Here is a 22,658-nt window from a genome sequence, read left to right as displayed (position 1 = left end):
CAAATCCTTTCATGTAAACAAAATGAGTTTTTACGTAGAGAAACACATCCACACATTGGGGTAAAGGTTTGTAAGAGCCTTTTAGTGCATTGCATTGAGACATTGAGAACCCCATTAAGATAGTTTGCCCACACTTACTGGGAGTTGGATAATTAGACACTTCAAAGGCACCTGCCCGCCCTCCCAGGGGAGACAGAAATCGCCGCCCCACGACCCGTTTAAAAGCATGTTAACTCGTATCTGAGGCTAGCAGGCTAATTTAACTTTTGACATTTGATATCTGAGGAATGAGAGAGATCAGCCATTTAGCTGGAACAGGATTACCCCCCCGTACACACCCCTCCTCCCCCCCCCCCCGCTCCCCCAGTCAGGCCGGATTCATTAATTTTCTTGCTGCTAAGCACTTTATCAATGACTAGTGAACATCTAAGTCCAGAGTGGACTCTCTCCCTCCCTCACTCACTCCTCCATGGTGATTAAGCCCGTGGATGTTCAGATCTGTCCGTCTAATTCACTGCCTGTGCTGTTGCTGCTGATCTCTTCTCACACCTGCAAAGCAGCTAAGAAAACAGAGGTGAAACTTTTTTGAGAGCCAAGCTTGAACATCATTCATACCGCATCCAATTTAAACAGCATCTGACGAGGTCAAAATGCCAGAAACACTTGTACAAATAGTACAGCTCTATTGCTACTCAAACACATGTCAGCTCGTGGCTTTTATCATGGTTATGACCGTTTCCTCTTTTACTATGCACCTTATAAATAGGTGAAGTTGTTCCAGAAGCCTCTACTTTGGAAACTGTATTTAAAAAGCACTTCCCAAATGATTTAAAAATGCTGTAACAGTAGGAAGAAGGCTGATCGCCTTCATCCTATTTCAGTGACTGAGTAGACCATTTTCCACCGCACAAATTATCGTGCAGTTTTAGGGTGGGTCACAGCTTTGTGCACGTTCCCTACTGCAGGATGCACAGTACTTCTTTCAGAAAAAAGAAAAAACTGCTGGGGCTCTATGGGGATTCATTTAGGTTTAAAGCAACCAGTTTTTTATTTATAAATTTTAAAAAAATAGCAGTAGCAAGAAAAAAAGAGATGGCAAAGAAAGGTTTGTTGGCTTCTCAGGAATTGAATGCGGGGAGATGTCAAGAGAAATCAAGAAGAATAGGTATACCTTACTTCAAAAAAGGACTATAAACATCCTTAGGATCACAACCTCAAGCTCTCCAGATTAGGAAACTACCACATGTTACAGTTACAGCAATACAGCGACAAATGCTGCGTTACAATTGCCTCAGGAGTCGGATGCTGAAGCTGGGAATGACTTAATTGCGGAATTGAGCTCCTCGGAAAGGTAGAACATTCATCCACCACAAGAAATACAGAACAAAGCTTTTTTTTTCTTACACTTAGCACCCCTGCAGCACACTCATGAATAGACCCTCATTAATGCTCTTCTTTAAAAGTTTAAGGACTAAACATACCAGCGCATTACGCGAGCACAAAACTGGATTTTAGCATTTTTTTAAAAGTACTGTCAATATTTACGTAGCAAGCACATTGTATTTTGAGAATTTTTGCGGAGTTTTTCTTGTCAGCATGCAAAGAAAATATTTAAATCAATCATTTATTAACGTGAGCAACACACAGTTTAGTGCTAAGTTTGTCAATATTTAATGCAAGAAAGAAGTGTGTCTTATTTTTTGCGCTTGATATTTTAATTAACTAATAACCTTGTTTCCAAAAGGACGTAACTTTTGTAAATGACTCGTAAAACTAACCACACCTATAAGCACTATTTGGGGATTGCTTAACCACGCTCAGCCTTGCTTAATAAATCTAACCCTTACAGTTTTAGTGTTTACTGTTCTACAGCCGCCATCTTGGCTTACTTAGTCACGTTGGTGGGGTTGTTCCAACTTTCTGTCTTGAAAATTCTGACTTCCGACTTCAACCGGAATGCAGTGAAAGCTGCTAGTGTCGATGCTTAGCATACAGCAGGGGATAGCATCACAGCAAGCAGTCTGGAGATACACCCTGAAGGGCAAATGACTGACTAAATACTGTTTTATCAAGAGTTTGCTTCACATAGCATACAGCACAAGCAAGCTAGTCACCGCATCGGTACATTTCTAAAGGTGGTTTACTGGCCTGTATTTAAACACACTGCAAACATTCTTTCCTCCAAAGTATGCTTTGTTGTGTTCAGGCTAAGCTTGTTGAGAAGCATAAGGTTTGGACGTAATTCAAGTTTCTTATCTTAGTTTGTGCAAACTGTTAGCTGACTTTTGTTTAGCTTGCTAATGGTGCATGCTACATAACAAGCAATCAACCATTGCAATGCAATTTAGCAGGCCAGTGGAGTAGATTCAGTTTTGGACTCATGCAGGTTTCTCACGGAGTAGCTTGTGATTTAGTTTATCTCACCAAACACCTCATGTGAATATCCTTTTTCTGCCTCCTCCTGCTTTCTGTCATCACTTTCCCCAATCACAATTCAGCTGTCGCAGTTAAATCATTTTCTGTTTAAGCTGCAAGCTGAATGAACTGCTGATTTCAAACTTGTCATACCTGTGAAACTGAACAGTCAACCAACGTAAGTGAAGCAAACCTACAGGGATACTTTTACTTGTGTTTATTTAAAGTACCTCTCCAAATATATTTAAATTTAGCTAGCAATCATTGACATATCACAGTTTGGGAGTTTTGAGGGGAGTTAATTTGCAACCATAAATCTGCATTAGTCCCAGTCTCATGCTTTCTGCTGAATGTCTACATTACAGGTTGAATCGGGGGCTACATGTGAGTGTGACGGATCTGGGTTAAACGAACAGCATGCCTGCAGCTTTGATGCTGCAGCTGGTAATGCTTACAGTTTCTAACCCATCACATTTAAATGCAAAGGTCTTTTTTTTTCAGAGACCATGACAATCAGAATTCCAAACTACAAGCCAAATGCCATAAAAATAAAACAACTCAACAGACTCACTTCACTGTGCTCCCACAATGAGGGGCTGTTCTTTGGCACGCATGTTAATCCACCCTGGCTTCAAAAAAGTGAATCAACACTTTACTTTTGCAACTCTAATTATCTAAAATAACATTGGCCCATTTTCCAGTTTAATCGTCAAGACTGAGCAGCTAACAGTTCACTTCATAAAGATTTTCCAACATGCTGTCATTTTATGACGCTTAATAGTCAGGCCACATCTCCTACAGAAGACCTGACCCTCACCTACCCCCAATGTGTGATATCAGCGGGAGTGCCGGCTTAATAACAGAGGGTAGTTTAGCCCTCTCCTTCTCAAAATAAAGGTGAGATGTGGACAACTTCATTATAGTGTCTGCTGCAGGCAGGGAAAGCCCTGCAGATTAGAGGATCTGCCATGTTGGCCAAACAGACTTAACCACTGTCTGTTGGGAAGGGGCCGAAGGTTGGAGGTGAGCGAGGAAATGAAAAAGCACAAGATTTCTATGTGATTAGATAAATGCCTCTGTAATGCGAGAGAAAGCACAATACACAGTGAAACTTGCAGGTGTGGACAATTTATGGGACTAGCTGCTGGAGAAATGGTCTCATATGTCACAGGTTAGATCAGACAGGATGCGTAAAGTATGACTGAGGGGCTATTTGCTCGTTTAACGTAAAGTGTAGTATGGAGTATAGGGAATGTTTATCTGAGAGGATCCTGGAAGTTAAAGATTGTTTGTACATGTCACTCTTGAGTGACATGTACAAACACAAAAACCATAATTTTAAAGTCCACGACTTTAAAATTTAAATCCACTTCAGACGAGTACAGTCAAAGCAATGTTTTGGGTGAACTGAGACATTGTGGAAAAATTGTATTGTTACTTGTTCTAGAGAAATATGCAATATGAATAAATCTGCTCCAAAGGACCATCTGCCAAGTTTAGCTGCAGTAATATTTAGAGCACCAAAACTGTAATATTTATATGTGAAGGACTCACTTCTCATGGAGCAAGTCAGGTTTGTGTTTTGAGGACGATGAAGGGGATGCAAATACAAATACTTAAAATGTGAAAAGTGGAGCAAGCATCTTTGGCCACATTGTTACAAAAATAAACTTTTTAATGGATACTTAGCTTTTCTTAAAATGAAACTATGATGTCAGACTGATAACTGACCCAGATTTAGCATCACCTATCAAATGCATATATATTTGTTTAAAAAATATCCTAAAATCTATAAATCGAAGCCTTTACCATTCCCTGTACCGTTCCACATTCTTCTATTTGACCAGATGTATTGCAGTCTGTCCTCGTGTTTGTTTTCTCGACCTTTTCACTCCTTGGTTTTTCCTCATCAAATCTCCTCCGTCTACACTGCGTCCATTTACCTCACTTCCCATTTCCCCGACTATTCCCCCCTGCATCTCCCCTTCCTGTGGATGTCCCTTCTCAGTAATAAGCTCCTCTCATGTATGACCTCTCCTGTCATTCCCACCACTGGAATCCTCCTTCTCTAATCTCTGCATTACTTTTACATTAATCCCACACTCGGCCGTTGGAGCTCATGTGACACATTGCCATCATAAACCGCTGCTCGAACTGGAATGAACTGGTGTGATGAGGTAAAGCTGACTTAAAAATGCTTAAGGCTACCACAGGATTCACCTGTAGCCTGTTGCTTTTCTTTTTCTTCTCCATCCTTAAGTCCCCCAATTTTCCCTCTCAACGCCCCAACTCCTTCAGTGCATTTTCACTCACTCCTGGCCTTCAGCTCACACTCCAAGCCTACTTCCTGTTCCCATGTCTTCCCCAAATCTTCTCAGTCTTCCTCCATCTCCTCTCATCCCTTTCCCCTTGCATTTTCTGCCTCTCTTCATTCACTACCTCCCAGCACCTTCATCCTTCTCCCTCTCCCCTTTGGGCCGCAGTGGGACTGTTGGACTCACGCAGCCCCATGCTGAGCTCCTCCAGAGCCAAGCCAGAACAAAGAGCCCATTGAGCCGAGCAGAGACATAATGTGGGCCGCCTCTGACAGCACCGAAGATGAAGTCATGAGGTCGCCAAACAGTTAATAACGACGGCCCCATCCTCCAGCTGCACCAAATGTGCGTGTACAGTTTTGGTGCCGCTGAGAAAAGTGAGAGAAAACGAGGGTGTCTGCAAGCACGCATGACTGAGTTTCCACAGTCTGCAACGCGTGTGTACATATCTTAGAGCATGTGGACGGACAAAAAGCTTTTAAGGGCGTAATGAGATACTCCATGACACCCAAAAATGCGCTCAATCACTGCGTAAATACCACAGAGGAGAGACAAAACCATCAGAGAATTGCACTTTTAGTTTTGGCCTCGCTCCAGCTGCAATGCAGAACACCCACCCCACCACCACCACCACCACAACCACCTCCCCCCCTTCTTCCTCATTGGAGTCTGTCTGGCGCAAAGTCTGACATGAGACACATCTCCCCGGGACCGGAGCTGTCGCTGCAAGGCCCACACTCTGAACATCATTAGACTCACAGCTCCAGGTGAGATCATGCAGGGTAGCAAAGACCGGAAGATCCAAGTGTATTTGTGTCTGTGCAAAAGCACGCATGCTGGAGATCTGGTTCAAGCATTCATCTCCATGCCACTGAATGACCGTGGCCTATTAAAATGCCTTTACAGGACCACTTGCTTGTCAAGAGGCCTCCGGGCTGAGTTGTGCGCGGGACAGGGGAGGGAGGCAGAGCGGGCGGGAGGCGGGAATGGTGAAAGACAGCTATGCAATTGATTAACATTAGAAGGACTTGCTCAAGTTCAAATTGCACGACCTCCTCTGCTGTAAGCTACAGACGTTTGTTTCCCCGCAAGTAGAAAGCTTCTTTCAAACCCTGTCTGTGCTACACATCTGAGTTCAATTCTCCGCATGCCCTCACTCTGAAAATCAATTCCTCCTCCTCTCCTCTGCTCTTTTCCTCCAGGTCTGCGAACAGACCAGGGCGAAGGGATTACACTGTCCCTCCCCAGATCCGAGCAAGACAACAAATGGTTCTTATCAACTGACACCCCCTCTGCCGTCCAGAAAGAAAAGGCAGAAAAACTGGCCAAGCCGCTTCAGCACGGATGTGTTCTCTGGGTTCTGTCTGCCAATCGTGGCAACTCTTTTCACACTTAAAGCCTGAGCTATTTACGAGAGCCCTGGGAGAATACGTGCACAGCACCGGAGGGTGGGAAGAACTGAGGGGAGAGAGTTGCTGCTTCTCAACCTCTGCTTCTAATCAATCACCAGAAATCACTGCCATGGTTTATGGCCTTTGATCCTAGCTCCTCTTTCGCACTGGAAGGGAGAGAGTTGGGCAGAGAAAGGGGAGGGAAAGCACAGGGAAGGGTGAGAGTCAAGGCCCAGAGGGTGTAGAGGTCAGGGGAGAGAGATTAGGGAGTACAGAGCCTTTTGCGCTCTCAAATCTGAAAGCATGTCTTGATTTAATCCAGTGAGTTTAGAGCACAGAGCAGCAAATGGCCTGGAAATATCTTTCATGCAAAAAGCTAATTATAAAAGGCAGTAAGTACCTCACAAAGGTAAAAAATATAAAAGATATTAAAAAAAACTGACTCTAGCTCTTTGTGCACATAACATAAGATTTCACAACTCTATGATATATTAATAATTTTATATTTTTTGGCTTATTTATGTATTTATTTTGCAGAAAACAAAGAATCCACAGGTTATTCATAAGCCAACTAGCTGGTATTATTTCTGAAAATGTTTCACTGTGCATAATAAATACATCTTTGTAAATAAAATCAAACTATACAGACAATATCGAAGCCTATTTTTCTTTTATATAAAATCCAACCCTGGTGGCAAGGCCACTAGTTGCTCCTTCATCCAAAGAGAAGAGAGCAAACAAACCAAACAGAGAAAAACACGCCACAATAAATCCTCCCGGTCGGGTCGTGACACTCCTGCTTTGTTCCTCCTGGCAGGTGGGAGGCCACTGATGCCTCCCGACAAATGGGCAGAATGGTAGAATAATCAACTACTGTTTCCCCACTTTATTGGTTTATGGGTTTACTGGTTTACGAGGCCGCCGGTCGTCCTTCAGCCTCGCTCTCTGAGGGGAGCAGCAGGAGCCAGCAGGACCTTAGATACAGCAGAGTGAAGCTGGTCAATACGCACCAATCCTCTCTCATGAGACAAGCTGATCTGTCATTAAACGGCTGGTCATTGGTTTAGACTTGCATGACCTTTGACCCCTGGGCCTTTCTAGTAAAAATGACCTCGGGTTTGTTTTTGTTTTTTTAAGGAGCCGCTGTGACACGAACTCTCACAACATATTAAAAATCTAAGACTTGAGATGTATGCATGCCATGAATTCGAAATCATTTAACTACAATTTGTTTTAGTATTTAAAGATACACACACATAAAAAAATACCCCACAGAATTCAGCATCATTGCTGAAAGACAACATTAACGTCAAAAACAATACAGAGATTTTTAACAAAAGCTGAGATTGCCAAACTTACTCGAAGATAAGGAAAAGGGGTAACCTTATCTAATACGGTTTGCAGACTTCCTGGTTTAGACTATTGCTGTGCATTCACTCAGTTTCCTTTGCAAATCGGTAAAAACATGTGGCTTATTCAGAGATGCTTCTATTGATTATCATTTCCTGTTTTTGTTTTTTGCCCTGTCTCTTGTCTTTGTGGTGGATCTCAGCAGTTGCTATATTAAGTCCAGTGTTGTTGTAACAGCTGGCTAGCACAAAAAGAAGATCTACATTGTAATTAAGTTGATTTTTGTTCTATCTACAACAAGTAGCACTAAGTGAAAAAAAAAAAAGCTGCAATTCCACTACAGCTAAATTGTGGTGGCACCACTGCAGTGTTCAGAAGTCTTGAGGCGGCGGCTTATATGCATCCTCCAGCAGTGAGGGAGCAGCGAAGCCCCAGCAGGCAGATCTGGGCAGGCAGAAGTGTGCCAGACGAGAGAGGCCAGGCAACGCTGGAGTGGGTTGGGCTGCTGAGGTTCCCCTCCGCCCTGAGTAGCAGCGAGGCTAAGCTAATCCTGCGCCTCAGGCCCCTGTGAGGTGGCTCTGCCAAAGTCTGTCCTCCTGCTGCTGCAGGAAATTGCCTTCAGTGCAGAAGTCCATGAAATGGCTATGGCTCACCAGTGAAGGCAAAGCACATCCGCCTCGTGTGCACATGGTGATTTTACAATTCTACAGGTAGCTTCAATATTTATCTTTGAAAGCTCATAATGTACTATCATAAAAGAGCATGCTATGGTTACATTTTGTCACTTTCTATGTATACCTTCTAATTCTAACACAATGTGTTTTTATGCATTTCTATGTATTATGCATGTAGCATACAGCGGTCGTTTGACACTTAAAGCCACTTTTCCTGTGTGGGGCTGCATGTCAGGGTCTATAACGCCTCCTCCATTGTGCTGTTTGACCCACGGGCCAGGCAGCGCTCCCATGAGGTCCCTTATCCCTCCATCAGTTCTTTCTCATTAGCTCCCACAGGCAGAGCCCCCAGCAGGATAACATGAAGAGGCCCCTGCCTTCCTCTTTGGTCCCCATAAAAAAAACATATAGCACAAATACAGATGACACAGATCACCTTTTAGGAAAAGAAAAAAAAACAACAGTTCAAGAAAACAGCACTTAAAATATTTAAGGAATCAATCCTCCCGTTAGATCTCCTGATTATGCTGAGTCATCTGATAACAGTTATAAGTCAGGCTGTGTTTGAGTGTTCCTATTAAATTTATGCATTCATGAATAACTTTCCTTTATGGTAGGTATTGTTCTTTTTGTGTGTGTGTGTGTGTGAGTTTGTGTGTGTGTGTGGGGGGGATAAGCAGCAGGGACAAAAAAGTGGAAAGCAGAGGTGACAGCATGAGGAGGGAGGAGGAGGGGGAGGAGATGGGGCAGGACACAGTGGAGAAACAGTTGATTATGAGTCCCATCAAGTGATCAATGATTTCATTAATAAGACGGATCATGCGGCTGTCATAGCTGTGACAAGGGCTGAGGGATGATTCGCTCCCAGTGCTCCATTTCAAGCCTCCCTCCCTCCCTGTCCTTCCAATATTGCCTCCCTCTGCCAACGACAAGGGAACGCCAAGGAAAGAAAAAAAAGGGGGGCTGGGTGTTCGTGGGGATGGAGGGAGGAGGGGGTTAGTCATGAGGGAGGGAGCAAATGGAGAGGGGGGAGAAGAGGGAGGAAGAAAAGTGAAAATCCATTTTGAAACCCATTTTCAATTAGGGGTCCACAAGCTGTTATCACAGGTGTCCCAGAATGGGGGCCCGTAAGTGAAAATGTCTCCTATCCGTTTCTGAAATGAAACCTTATCTGGGAGGCACAAAGATGGCGGGGACAGCGTATCTGTAAATTACTTTCCATCCCTGCTGTTAACGGGAACTTTATTTCTGTCAGATGACATTCCCCTCTATTTACTGTTGATCATTTAAATGGCTGCCTAAAAAGAAGGAGGCCCCTCACTCTTCCTCTATCAGCCCCCCCCTCCTCACCCATCTCTCTGTATCATTCAACCTTCTCTGCCCATCTGAAGATTTTTTTCCTTTTTTTTCAGTGTAGTCAAGTGCTCCTTTTCTTCTTTAAACACTTTAGCCACGCTCTCCATTTGCTTGGGGATTTCTGCAGTAACCTACACGAAAGCCTAACATTTGTTGCCCTTTAAGGCTTAACTTGTTTGCCTTCTGAGACCCTCACTCTCTCACCCTTTTAAGCACGCCCATTAAAGCATCCCAACTCGCCCACTTAATAACATGCTTTGCAGAGGCTCTGCAGTCGAAGCGGCGTTCACTGACAATCTTCTAAACTGAGCCCGCTTTTTCAATTCCCATCCTATTATTTACACTCGCTCCCTCTCCTTCCCTTGATCGGCAGCACTCATATCATAAACGTCCAACCAACCAGAAACTTTTACTATTCTTTTTCTCATGTGCAAATAACCAGTCCTTTAGCTCCCCCACCCTGTTATTTATTTATTTTTTTTATTAGCAAATTATCCCATGACGACAGGATTTATCCAACCAAGGAGCATGGACATCTTTTTTTTAATCATAGGACCTAACAAAAGAATCAAGGGACTTTGTGGTCCACCTGCCTGCTGAATGATGAGGATTGGCGGGGAGAGACACCCCCACCCCCCTTCATCCCCACCCCCCCTCATCTCCAAACCCCTCCTAAAGAGCACCAATCACAGCATTGTTGTGGCACAGTCGGCTCTTTTGAGCTGTCACTGCTAAAAGGAGGGGACACAGAGATGAATGGTACACAGGATGAAGCCACCATTTAGCTAACCATGTGGGAACGCTCTACCAAGACTCAATAATTACTCCGGGGCCTGTTCATCCCGGACAAACCCAACTATGGAGAAGAGAGCAAAGGAGCAAGGAATGCTTAAGTTGGGAATTATCGCTGCAGTGCACACGAAGGGAGGATTTTGCAGCTTAAGGTTATCATCACTAATAAGCTCTGATCAGATCAATACCTGTTTCCGAGCTGATTCACGGTCACAGAAGACGTCTGTGCTTCCTGGTAGCAGAGATATCTTTGGAAACATGCGCACTAACCAGTCCACCTGCCCTCCCTAATTGTTTTCCACTTTTCACAACTTATCATAGCACGCTATTGCCAGGCACTCCGTGGGGGTTTCTGCTGTGCTGAGATCAGGGGCTGCTACTCTGCCTGATGGGGGGAAATATTTTGCCGGCCCTTCATAAGATGAACCAGTCACTGGGGTTCCACAGCTGCTCACAATTACCTTTTGTTTGGATGGATGCATTGGGGCAGGGGCTACGAGGGTTAAAGTTGAGGCGAGTGTAGGGTTACACCTGATAAGAGGTTATGAGTTCTGGGGCCGAATGGGGAATGTGCTGTAATTATAACCACACAAAGAATGTGTAAGCTATCTTATGATTCAAAGAGAGAGATTGAGATCTAAAAGGGACCTTTCTCTACAGACAAGTATCATCCCTCCCCTCGTCAAGTGAGTTATGGGACTACTGTATTTTAGGGAGTGCAAAGTCGTAGCACGCCCTCTGACGTGGCAAACGGGAGATTTTTCAGACAAAGCTTGCGCCGTTTAGAGCTGTAATTATCAGCACATTACTAAGAAAAATCCACAATCACGGTTCCAAATTACAGCCATGCTTTTTCCGTAGTAAACTTTTTCTTACTGTCCCTTTAATGAATGAAACAGAGCCAGCCATCTGGGAATGAGTAAGAGTGAGAGTGTTCCCAAGATGCTTCAGGATGCATTAGCTTACCTACTTCCTGTGATAACTTCCATATGGAGAGCAAGTCACAGCGACTTATTTACCCCTTCCTAGACTGTTTGTCTTCCGTTCACACTTGGAATGATCATGTTTGACATCAGCAGAATGAAGAGGAAGTCACAAAACACTCTATCAGGCCACCAGCTCTGCCTCCGAGAGTCAAATCTCCATACCCCCAAAAACCTTCCAAATCCTCTCACTGCTAATGAGCGCAGCTGCAGCTTAGGCCATGGTGATCTCAGCTCCGATTTTGTTATGACTTTCATTTGAACAAAAGAAAAAGTCTAATATTTCTACTCCAAGGCTCAGAACTGGGAATGAAAGGCTGAATGACGACAAGCTTAATTAAGCGCAAGCTCCGTGCAGCTTTTAATAGCAAGTGTTGAAGACATTGCTAAGTAAACATGTCAAAGTTGCTACCAGTGAGCATTGTATTTGACTCACTGTTAGCCATGAAAATAAAGAAAGAGTTATGTCAAAAAAACAGTGGGTGTCTAAATCTTTAGATGGTCGTTTAAGTCCTATAATACTCGTTGGACTGCTGGTTAGTTCAGTGGCCCTACAGCTCGAACATGTTGAGTGATGGTCGCTGATACATATAGACTGTAGATAGAAGATGGATGTAGACACCATCACGTCACCCTTTGTGGACTTTATTGTGACCTTGCAGCAGTCATTGTTGTGATTTCATGGACCAATATGTGATCGTATGTCTTTGTTATTAGCTAGTACAAGCTAGCTTGTTAGCAAAGTGCATCCATTGCCTGAAAGGATGCATCACACAGAAACAGATACCTGCTAACTAATGCTAAGTTAGATACAAATAAAATACATGCATAAAAACTGGAACACTGACTACTTTGTTGGCCTGTTAGTACAAGTAGCTTCATTTATGACTAGCAGACAGGTAGCGGTTACATAGTGGCCTAGTGGGAAAGTGGTAAAGGAATCAAATATGGGAGTAAAAACAAAAGTCATCCAAAGGTTTTGCACCGTCAAAGGCAGCTGCGGGTGCCTTTGGTTTCAGACTATAATACTGGACCTTTTTTTCTACGAAGGTTTGAATTTTGAGAGTATTTAAACAAGAGAGAAAAGCGTGAAAATGTTCATGCCTGTCTGAGAAAAGTTTATAAAGTGTGTAGTGAGGGGTTTTACAGCCTTAAAACATCATTCCTGTAGCACTTCACTTCCTGCGGCGCATGCATTGTAATGTAAATTTTGCTGACAAGTCTGCAAGGTCATAAAAAACAGACATCTTCACAGACCCTCATGCTAACTATCTGATGATGAAATGTACATCATGCAGACCCAAGTGGATCCTATTGGATCCTAGTGAACTTGTGGATGCGGAAAGCATAATCCCAGTATAAGTATTCAAAATGTTAGGCCGTGACACAATTAGAACCAAACCCAACGCTTGCAGTACCTTTTGATACAAACATTCAGAGGTTCTTGTTTCTTTAAGTGTAGTGTATGTAATGAGGCTGCCTGTCAGCAGCAGTCCATTTTAAGTATATGCACTGCCACACTATGCCTATGACTTAAATGACTTCTTAATAAGGAAGTTTATATTTAAGTTCATCAATCATTTTGGGGTTGTTTGTTTTGTTTTTTTACCTTTACCGGGGCATCAAATTTATTATTGAGAACCAACTACTAAATTTCTCTTTTCCCAAGTACATATCCATATTTCTGCTGTAAAACCCAGTCTTGTAAGTCTAAGACAACTGTAAACCAGTTACAGTTTGGAGCTGGTGGCTATTTTTGGAACTGCAGGCTTTGGCACTTAATTTTTCAGCCAGGAAGTGACATATTGTAACCAAACTCACAGAGGTCTGAAATTCATCTGACCGAAAAATGCTGAATAACAAAAGCTTTTGTGACTCTAGCAAAATAAAACATGAAAATGGATAGGAAATTTTCATTCAGTAGTATGTTCATGCACACATTAGGATAGCATTTGTTATCTGATCTGGTTAACCTGAATGCACTTTTTATTTTCAGTCGTCCCAGCTGAAAAAACAACACCTTAATGTAAGGTGTGTGCATTGCATTCCTTCAATTGTGGACTTTTATTACTCAAAGAGTAATCTGACTAATGGGGCGGCTTGTGGCTATATTACGAAAGATCAAAAGGTTATTGGCATAAATTACTGCAGCTCAGTTAGAGGTGACTTGTACCGTTTGAGGTGGTGCTGGAGGCCACTGCTTTCTCACTGATGTCACTTCGTGCTAATGAGCCCTTGGTAGCCACGATGGTCTCCACCCTCTTCTTCTTCTCAGCTGCTGAACTGGCCTGGGACTGGGTTTCCATGACGATTGTTCATTCCTCAAGACCTCATGGAGACGGGATAACTAATGGAGAAAAAACAGAAGATAAACCCGGTGAATGCAAAGATTAAGTATATATTTAGAAGATTAATAAGTTAGCAATAAGTTTACTTTTTCTAATGTTATCTGTAGAATGCTTCAGAAATAGACTGTGAACCCTGTGAGGAAAACTTCAGATCCAGTCCTCCCTTTTCATGGTGCCCAGAGCACACTGAGGGTCAATCCAGGAGCTCACACTGATTTATTTTAACTCAAACCTGCTGGGCTCTGATCTGCTTGTCAGGGGCCTGATTTCCTTCCTCGCTAACTGTGGTTAAATATCCAAAACCAAAATTTAGTGCGACTGTTTTCAGCTGTCACGCTAAACTTCTGACATCTTGTCAAAAACACAACAACTCTATAAACAGAGTGCGGCAGGACATCCCGACTAGGTTTTATATCTCAGAATAGAAGTAAAGGCAGCTTGTGGATATACTGATAATCCCACTCTAGCAGTCTTTCCAAAGAGAAAGGAGAAACCTTAAGGGGATACCACAGAGAGAGAAACATTCACAGTCCTGAAAAAACAAGGGTTGTTTGAAGGCCCTTTTGGGAATATCATGGTGCCGGGCAATTTTTCTTTCAAAGAATAAAGGTGGTTCAAGTTAATACTGTCTGTGGGTTTAGAAGGGGTTCAGCCAACAGTCTAGCAGACATGCTGCTCAGTTCAGCACCTCAGAGGCTGTCTACAAGCTCAACTGTATCTAGGTCATGGAGGTCTCTGATTATGGAGACAACATGGTGATACACCACAACCACTCATTTACACAAAGTATAGGACAGTTTCATTTGGTCCGTTACAAAGCCTTTACTTAGACCCCGTAATTCTTGGATAATTACTGGAAATATTTAGTCTGACTGATTTTCTTTACAATAAAGAGCAGCTAATTACCCAACTGTACTATTTAATTGTCCTCCTCTCTGTAAACACGCATGGATACAAAGGCAGTAAAGTCAGCTGTGATGCAAAGAGAGTAGTGCTGCTCAAAGAAAGAGGGGGGCGAGCTGATTTTTACCAACTCCCCAAGGAAGGAAGGCAAGGGGGAAGTGGTGAGGGGTAAACTTCAGACAAACACTGTGCGCTTTGTTTGTTTTTTTCCCCACCCCCTGAAAAACCAGAGTCTGTCATCCATTCTGACCCGACAACAACATCTGTAAGCAATTGCTGCCTTACAAAAAAAAGGAGAGGAAAAAAAAACACAATGCAATTACACCACTACCAATCAAAACAGAATTAAACAAGAGCTTGTCCTCTAATCACTCCCACATGAATACATGCGTAGCCGTCATCTCCAACCAAAGACATTTTTGTCCTACTTGAACTGATATCATCTCAAATCACTGCTGCATGTGTTTGATAGAGTGAATGCTTTCATTTCTGGGGTGGGGGTTAAGCAGCCTGAGCGAGTTATAATCATTAGAGCGTGTGCAATACATGTACAGTGCTATGACAAGGTATGTTCCTCTTTCCTGATTTCTTAGTTCTTTGCATATTCGTCACACTTATGTGTTTCAGATCGTCAAGCAACGTTTTATATTAAGTAACTTGAGTAAAAATTCAGGTTTTAGATGATGATGATTTTATCCAAACCAAACTGGCTCTGTGTGAAAAAGTAATTGCCCCCTAAACCTAATAACTGGTTGTGCCACCCTTGGCAGCAAGAACTGCAATCAAGAATTACGTTAACTGGCAATGAGTCTTTCACATCACCGTGGAGTAATTTTGGTCCGCTGTTCTTTGTAGAATTGTTTTAATCAGCCACATTAGAGGGTTTTGAGCATGAACAGCTCGTTTTGAGGTTGTGCCAAAGGATCTCAATCTGATTTAACTCAAACTCTCCTGAGGTCACTCCAAAACCTTCATTTTGTTCTGTTTTTTTGTTTGTTTTTTTGTGATATTCAAAGGTGGACTAATCTAAATGCTCTTGAGCTTTCGAGACACAAACTGCTGGCCGGATATTCTCCGGGAGCAGAATCCATGTTTCCATCAATTACAGGAAGTCCTGAAGCAGCAAAGCAGCACCGGGCCATCACACTACCACCACCATGTTTGATTGTTGGTGTGATAATATTTTTTATTAAATGCTGTGTTAGTTTGATCCCAAATGGAGTGGAATCAAAACCTTCCAACAAGTTCAGCATTCTTGGAAATCATCAAGATGTTTTTGGCAGACTTCGTGTTTGTTTTTGTCAGCAGTGGTTGTTTCTCTGGAATCTCCCATGGATGCCATTTTTCCCCAGTTTCTTTCTTATTGAATCATGAACTTTGACCTTAACTGAGAGAGGTGAGGCCTGCAGTTTGTTAGATGTTGTTCTTGGTTCTTTTGTGACCTCCTGGTTGAGTCATCGATATTCAATTTTGGTAGGTTTCACCATCGTTTCAAGTTTTCTTCATTTGTGAAGTATACTTGAGATTTTTGAGATCGTTTAAACAACTTTACTTTCTCACACAGGTTCTGTTTAAATTAGTTAGTTTGTTTGTTTGCTTGTTTTAATCAATTTTAAATCATGCTTTTTATTTGTTTTTGTTTCTAATGTCTCTGTAAAGCACTTTGAATCACCTTGTTGATGAATTGTGCTATACAAATAAATTTGCCTTGCCTTGCCTAGTTCTTGATCAACAGGTGTGGGGTTAATCAGGTCTGAGACTGGCTAGTGAATTTGAAGTCTTTCTTTCTAAAAAATTTGGTTAATTTCACTTAATTCGTGATTTAACAAAGTGAGATAATTACTTTTTCACATAAGCTCAGGTAGGTTTGGACAGAAAAAACAGTATTTTGTATTTACTCAGGTTATCTTTGTCGAATATAAAATTTGTTTGTTGATCTGAAACATTTAAGTGTGAGAACTGTGCAAAAGACATCAGGAAGGGGCAAGTACTTTTTCGTGGCACTGTGCATTCATATTAAGTTCGTGGGTGCCACTCTTTGACTTCATCAGCATAAAGTCAAACAAGAGCACGGTGAGAGAAAACTTCACCATTGCCCCGGTGAAACTGTCATTACATCATCTGTACAGCTGAACTTGGGTAAAATCAGTGAAGGAGAAAAGAAGAAGAGGAGTCCTGAGCTCCCGACATGCTCGTGTGCCTAGCTCACATAAACATGTGTGTATTCCTATCACACCCCAGGTGAGTCAGACCAAAGCAAATGAGCTGAAAGTGCAGCAAATATGAGGTTCTGGATTGGGGATCATACCAGAAGGGGGGTGGCTGAGGAGAAAGCGGGGCATTCCACTGGTCGGGCAAATATTCACAAGTCCAAGCCACTGAAGCGTGTCTGACGGGCCTTTTGTGCTCCACAAGGCAGGCCACAGTTCCAAAGCAGCAATTAAAAGCAGGACCTTTTCACCCATAATCCCTCTGACCTGGACGCCCACACCCAGTCGTGCAGATGTTGCTGTCTGTGCCCTCGTTTTTTGTGCTTGCTCATTTTTACCCCATCCACAAACACTCAAAATCATACCCTCACATAGACACATCAGTCTATGTTTAGAGAAAATTTACAGCTTTTTTTTTTCCCTTAACGTAAAATGTCAAAAGAAGTTTTAATTTGCCATTTGGCCATTTGACCCCCTCGCAAGAAATCACGTTGCTACATTTACACTGTGCATCACAGAGATAATCACCTGTACATGGACTTTCTTACAGCCCCACAGTTGTCTCCACAGATCCCTGGCACATACAGAATGACTCACAAGTAGGCGCTGGATGCCGTTGTTAGTCAGAATAAATCTTAATTTCACATTAATGTTTCTGCCATTGAAATGTCCTACACCCAATTAGAAAAACGAGGGTGTATCATTATTTGCGTTCAACTGTAATCCCTCCGCACAGAAAGGGAGGCGATTAAACAGGTTTAAAATACCACAATTCAAAGTGTTCCCTCTGAAAAAAAAGGAAAAAAAAATCTTATTTTATAAGCACATTAAGCAAATCAATTTAACATAAATTATACGCTTCGGTGAAAAAGGCACTGAGTTGAAAGTCATCTGCAAATTGTACACATCAAAGTGAAACACTAAAATAAACTTTTGCCTTTGATAGAAAAAAAAACTGTTTGCTTTCTTTCACGCAGGCTTAAACGAGCACTAATGCTATCAAAAAATCACCGCTGTTTGTTATTTAAAGCCTGCAACTTCACAAGTTTAATTTTATAAAGCTGCTTTAGGTGTACCTGCGTGCTCTCATCAGGAACACATTTGCAATTGCATGGCACACGCACACACACACGCACGCACACAATCAGAAACTGGAGGACATTTATATATAAACTCTTGAAGTGTCTTCTTAGATTTGGCAACCCCCCCCCCCTCCCAGACAGGGTACTGTATTTGTGTTCATTTCATTAGGGCGACTGTTCAGTGTCGAGGGCCCCCCGAGGGGGAGACTGGCAGCACCGCAGCATTCATCATCATTACATCAGCGACCACCGAGATCTGCTATCTTAGGCTTATCAACACTGCACAAACGCACCGCGGCGCAGCGAGTTAGAGGGGAGAGATGGGAGATGGAGACGATTGAGGGAGATTGTGAGCAAAAGTGGGATAAGGGAGAAAATGAATGGAGAAAGGGAGGAGTGTGAGACTGAGACTATACGTGCACGTGTGTACGAGTGTTCACGTATGCATGCATGCGTCCGTGTGCAACTCACTGCGCCCCTGCGTGCCTGCACATGTTTTCCTGTATGCACAATGTGTGTTTTGCACGTCGCGCAGCTATGCCAACAATATTAAAAGCTCCTTCACAGCTGGAACAACTAAAACACTGAGGGGCGAAGAAGAAGAGGGAGGAGGAGGAGTGTGAGCCCTTCGGCGAGATTAGCTGAATCTAGCAATAAAACAAAGTGTGCTTCCTATGGACTGCATGTGTTTGCATTGGATCAGGTCAGTGTGAGGGGATGAGATGCCTTAAGGAGACTGTAGAGGTTCTTGGTGGTGGTTAGAGGACCTGTAATGGGTTCAAAACCCCTACTGAGGAGGCGCAATAGCTTCACATGCTTAGGCCTCGTGTTCAATACTGCACTTTTACAGCATGCCCTTGGCCCTGAAGGGCAAAGGGGAAGGGGCTGGGGGGGGATTTGGGGGCTGGGGCTCTCATTCACCAGCAAAAACTTAACATTGTGCCCAGATGGCACTAAGTCTGGCCTACAGCTGATGGGGACCAGACTCTCAAGTAAGGGCCATTTAGCAAGAATTAGTCACACCCTGACACACACACACACACACATATCCAATCCCAGATACACACATGCAAACTGGTTTAGTGCTTGATCTTCTCACCCTTTTTGTGCAGTGTGGCATGTCTGAGTCATTAAGTTTGTTAGTCATTTACACGTTACTGTGTCACGTGTGAGTTCAGCTTTTTCTAGTTACACTGCAAAGCTTTATTGAGACTACTTATGAATGACAAGTTGATGTTTTTGTACATTTTAAACATACTGATGTTCATGATTTATCTTTATATTAAAGATACGTGGTCTTAAAAGCATCCCATCAGCAAAAAAACTGCTTTCTACCACAAGTGTATTGCACAACAATTAGAAAATGGAAAGCCTGTTTCAAATGAAGACTGATTTTATTTGTATTTTATTTCCAAGGACAAACAGTGCAACAACACAGAGCATCAGTAGCTTTCACCACAGTTAATAAGATTATCCTCGCATGCGTCTTGGTCCCTCAGACCTCTCCATTTAAGATGCTTTGGAGGGCTGGTGAGGGACCTTGTGTGTTGCACAGCAGAATGAGCCGAGCGCATCTTACATTCCTGGGTAACAAACCCACACGATGTAATCACGACGCTTACACGATGCCTCTTTTGCGCTCGCTACCCAGTAGATAAGGGGCAAATAAAGCGAGCGCCACAATGGAAGCCTTGCTCCTTTTCCCCACAGCCCCATGCTTATTAGATTGTTTATTTATATATTTTTGACTTTGCATTTGTTCACGAACCACTTGTTTCAGGGCAAGTGGGGCTGTGACAACTGAGACAATGGATAATACGGGCAGCTTTGATGCTGCGGTGGCCCAGTTATGCAGTATCGGTTTCCCTTGTTCCTACTTTATCCATTTTCTTCCCATGCTAAAACACAGAGCCTTTGTTTGATCAGACACTTTTTCTGATTCTTAAGGAGAAGGAAAAAGATGCTTGTTCAGCCGATTACTGAAGCCTTTCGCAGACAATGCAAACTAATACTTCAGCAAAATATCCCAAAGGTCCTTGAAAAGAAGAGAAAATGCAAGACTTGTTTTTTTTTTACTGCACACCTTATTTTGTATCTAAAGTTTTCAAACTAATTGTTGCCAACTGCAGCAGCCCGCTACACTCTTAGCTAAGTTTTCCATTCAATTAGCCCGTGCACATGGCAGATATTATAAAGCACAGGAGAACGGGCCTCCAAACTGCAGCGAGAACAGCTCTGTGTCTGTGGAGGCATTCTTCATACATGTCATTAAAAGGCACTCTACGCTATGCCACAACCAGAGACGCAAGAACAGCATCCTTCGCCATGCTTTCACAGCAAAAAAGAAAAAAAAAGTAAATGTTAAACAGCGGCTGTATGTAACCCATGTGTATGTGAACACGGCACGGGAGGAAAAGAGGAAATGTTTCGAGTAGATTTGACAGTATGCGAGACCGGCTGTGTAACAGTATGTATGGACGTGGATGCATATGTTTCTCTACATCCCTTTCAATATGCAAGCACAATCACTGTGTGTAGAACATGAGCAAGAGAGGGGGGTGCCCAAGGGAGGGGATGAGTGGAGGAAGTGAAATTCCTCCTCACACACATCTTTCTCTCTGCCTCTGTGCTCAGAGGAGGATCAAGCAGATGGAGGGTCCTGTGTAAGTGGAGTGGCAGCACGTATGATTTTGACAGTAGATCTTCCACTTAGCCCAGGGGACTGTAGAATACACTCCTCTTATCCTCTGCACCCCAGACAGAAGTCAAACCAGCGCTGTTTGCAGCAGCTGAACTACCGAGTGCAATCCGATGGCTGTACAGCTACAGGTTAGAGTGTTATCGTGAAACTGTCCTGCCCACTCGGACTTGAATTTCCTCCTCTTTTCAGTTCAGTTTTCCTCCTTTCTCATTTTGCGCGCACTCCCTTTCTTTCCCTCCCTCCTTGCTTTCCTTCATTCCACTGTGTCATTGGAATAAGTGTTGAAGTGGAATGAGTCAGTGCCGCAATGTGATTAATGACGTGCTCTGGCGTCTCCGGGGCCGAACGCTAAAAACAGCCAGGGGGCAGCGTGATAATGCACAATAATAAAGCCAGCAGACAATCAGCCAGGCAAAGCAAGGCCTATTAGCTAGCCCCATCAGGACGGCTAAGTGAGAAATTAGCCCTTCCCAAGCTTCGCCGCAATTCATCAATTGCCGCGCCTGAATCCCCCCTCAAGAAGTCATAATGTTTACTTAAAGACTGGCCTCGATGCCCCAGCGGCGAGCTTTATTGGCTCTTATTAATTCCCGCCCTGGCCCTCGCGGCCATGCCATTTAAACCGAATTAAAGGGGTGAAAATTGGATGAGATGAAGTTGTCTTGGTGTTGGGCTCTCGTATGATAAAGCCGGACGTTAACGGAGGAAGACTTGGAAAAAAAAAATAAGGAGGGAGGGAGAGAGGGAGGGCAAACAAATCGGCATGTAAAGGAATGCTGAATGAGGCTGTCCAGAAATGTGCCACAGTCAGTCAAAGGAATGCATGGAGAAAAGGAGGAGCACTGCTTTAATGCTAGACTTCCTGTGTAGATGGGAAGTGATCCAAAAGGGTAGCACTGAGTCACATATTCCACAGATGGAGAAAATTATTAGCCTTTTTTTTTGTTTGTTTGCTTGTTTGTGGCTTTGCATTTATCTTCCATCACAAGTCATTAAAAAATACCTTAAAATAGGGTCAGCACTTCAACCTTAATTCAACATGTCAGTAATAGACAGGAAAAAAGAGGCGAGGGAATGAACTCACATGTGCAGGCTTAAACTAGCAGGACTCTTAAGCACGCTACCTTTGTCATTACTGATTACACCATAGTTGAGAATATCTTATTAAAAAAATACCATGCATGCTAAATCTGTGAGTCTAGATCCTTAAAAGTTTGCATTTCGGACTCCTTATCAGACAAGATGAGCAATGAGGAGTCCTCCTGGTTTTTAAAAACTTTCCCAAACTTTACACACTACCCGAGTAATTAATACATCCTAAAAAAAGAAATAAATAACCAGTGTAGTCTCTATTGTCATATATTTCTCTGACAGTTGCTGCTTGCAAAGTTTCCACCTCGGTTTTTTAAGTGCAGTTGCACTGAGCCCTGCGTTGCCGTAAGTGCAAGTATACAAGTTAAGAGTCTCATCTATGCGAGCTGTGAGTCTGTGTTGCTGGATCGGCGGCAGGTGAGGGTGTTCTATAGAGCAGTGTGGAGTGTACCGCAGTGGAGGTGTGAGATCAAAGACAGCTGAAGCTCAGAGGGAGTCCCAAAGACTTCTAGCTCCCTGACGGCTCTCCCCACGGCAGCGTCGGGAGACAACTCTCTCCCTTCACTTTCATATCAGCCACAGATTCCCCACCACCACCACCACTACCTCTCCCTGCACGGGCTCATAGGCTCCACACATGCACACACTCACACACATACACACACACACAGGCAGTCTCCGAGGATTTGCTAGTGCTGCCAAACCTGTATCCCACCACCTACAGCAACACTCCTACACACGGAAGCGCGCACGCACACTGCTGCGCGTCAGAAACCCGTGCATCAAAAACACACAGGATTTTGAAACACCGAGTTCGGAAGAAACTCTCAGCCCAGTGAGAAAGACTCACGCAACTCAAATACCAAGGCAATATCACACGGCACGACGCCGGGATGAGATGCCTTAACCTAACAGTACTGCCGAGTGTTCGTGGAAATAAAACTTCCCATAAACTCCAAAGAGAGCAGGCACAAAATGGCCCCCTGAAAATCCCCAGCATAGAAACCGAGGAACAAGACTTGTCGTTAGACAGACAGCCCCCCCCC

At 43.3% G+C, this 22,658-nt stretch overlaps 1 protein-coding gene across 1 annotated transcript in view; it reads right to left on the bottom strand.

Annotated features, from left to right (window-relative positions):
* The window catches only part of gli3 (GLI family zinc finger 3), a 96,292-nt gene that overhangs the window by 65,082 nt on the left and 8,552 nt on the right, over positions 1-22,658 (bottom strand). Inside the window, exon 2 of the mRNA XM_005738903.1 lies at positions 13,450-13,623. Within this exon, the coding sequence (XP_005738960.1) occupies positions 13,450-13,582 (133 nt within the window). The 5' untranslated portion in view covers positions 13,583-13,623. The remainder of the gene's footprint in view (positions 1-13,449; positions 13,624-22,658) is intronic.

This window comes from Pundamilia nyererei, unplaced genomic scaffold, assembly GCF_000239375.1.
Source record: "Pundamilia nyererei isolate P.nyererei 1_Seehausen unplaced genomic scaffold, PunNye1.0 scaffold00087, whole genome shotgun sequence".
NCBI lineage: Eukaryota > Metazoa > Chordata > Actinopteri > Cichliformes > Cichlidae > Pundamilia > Pundamilia nyererei.
The sequence above is the reverse complement of the archived record's forward strand: the minus strand, read 5'-3'. Positions and strand labels throughout refer to the sequence as shown.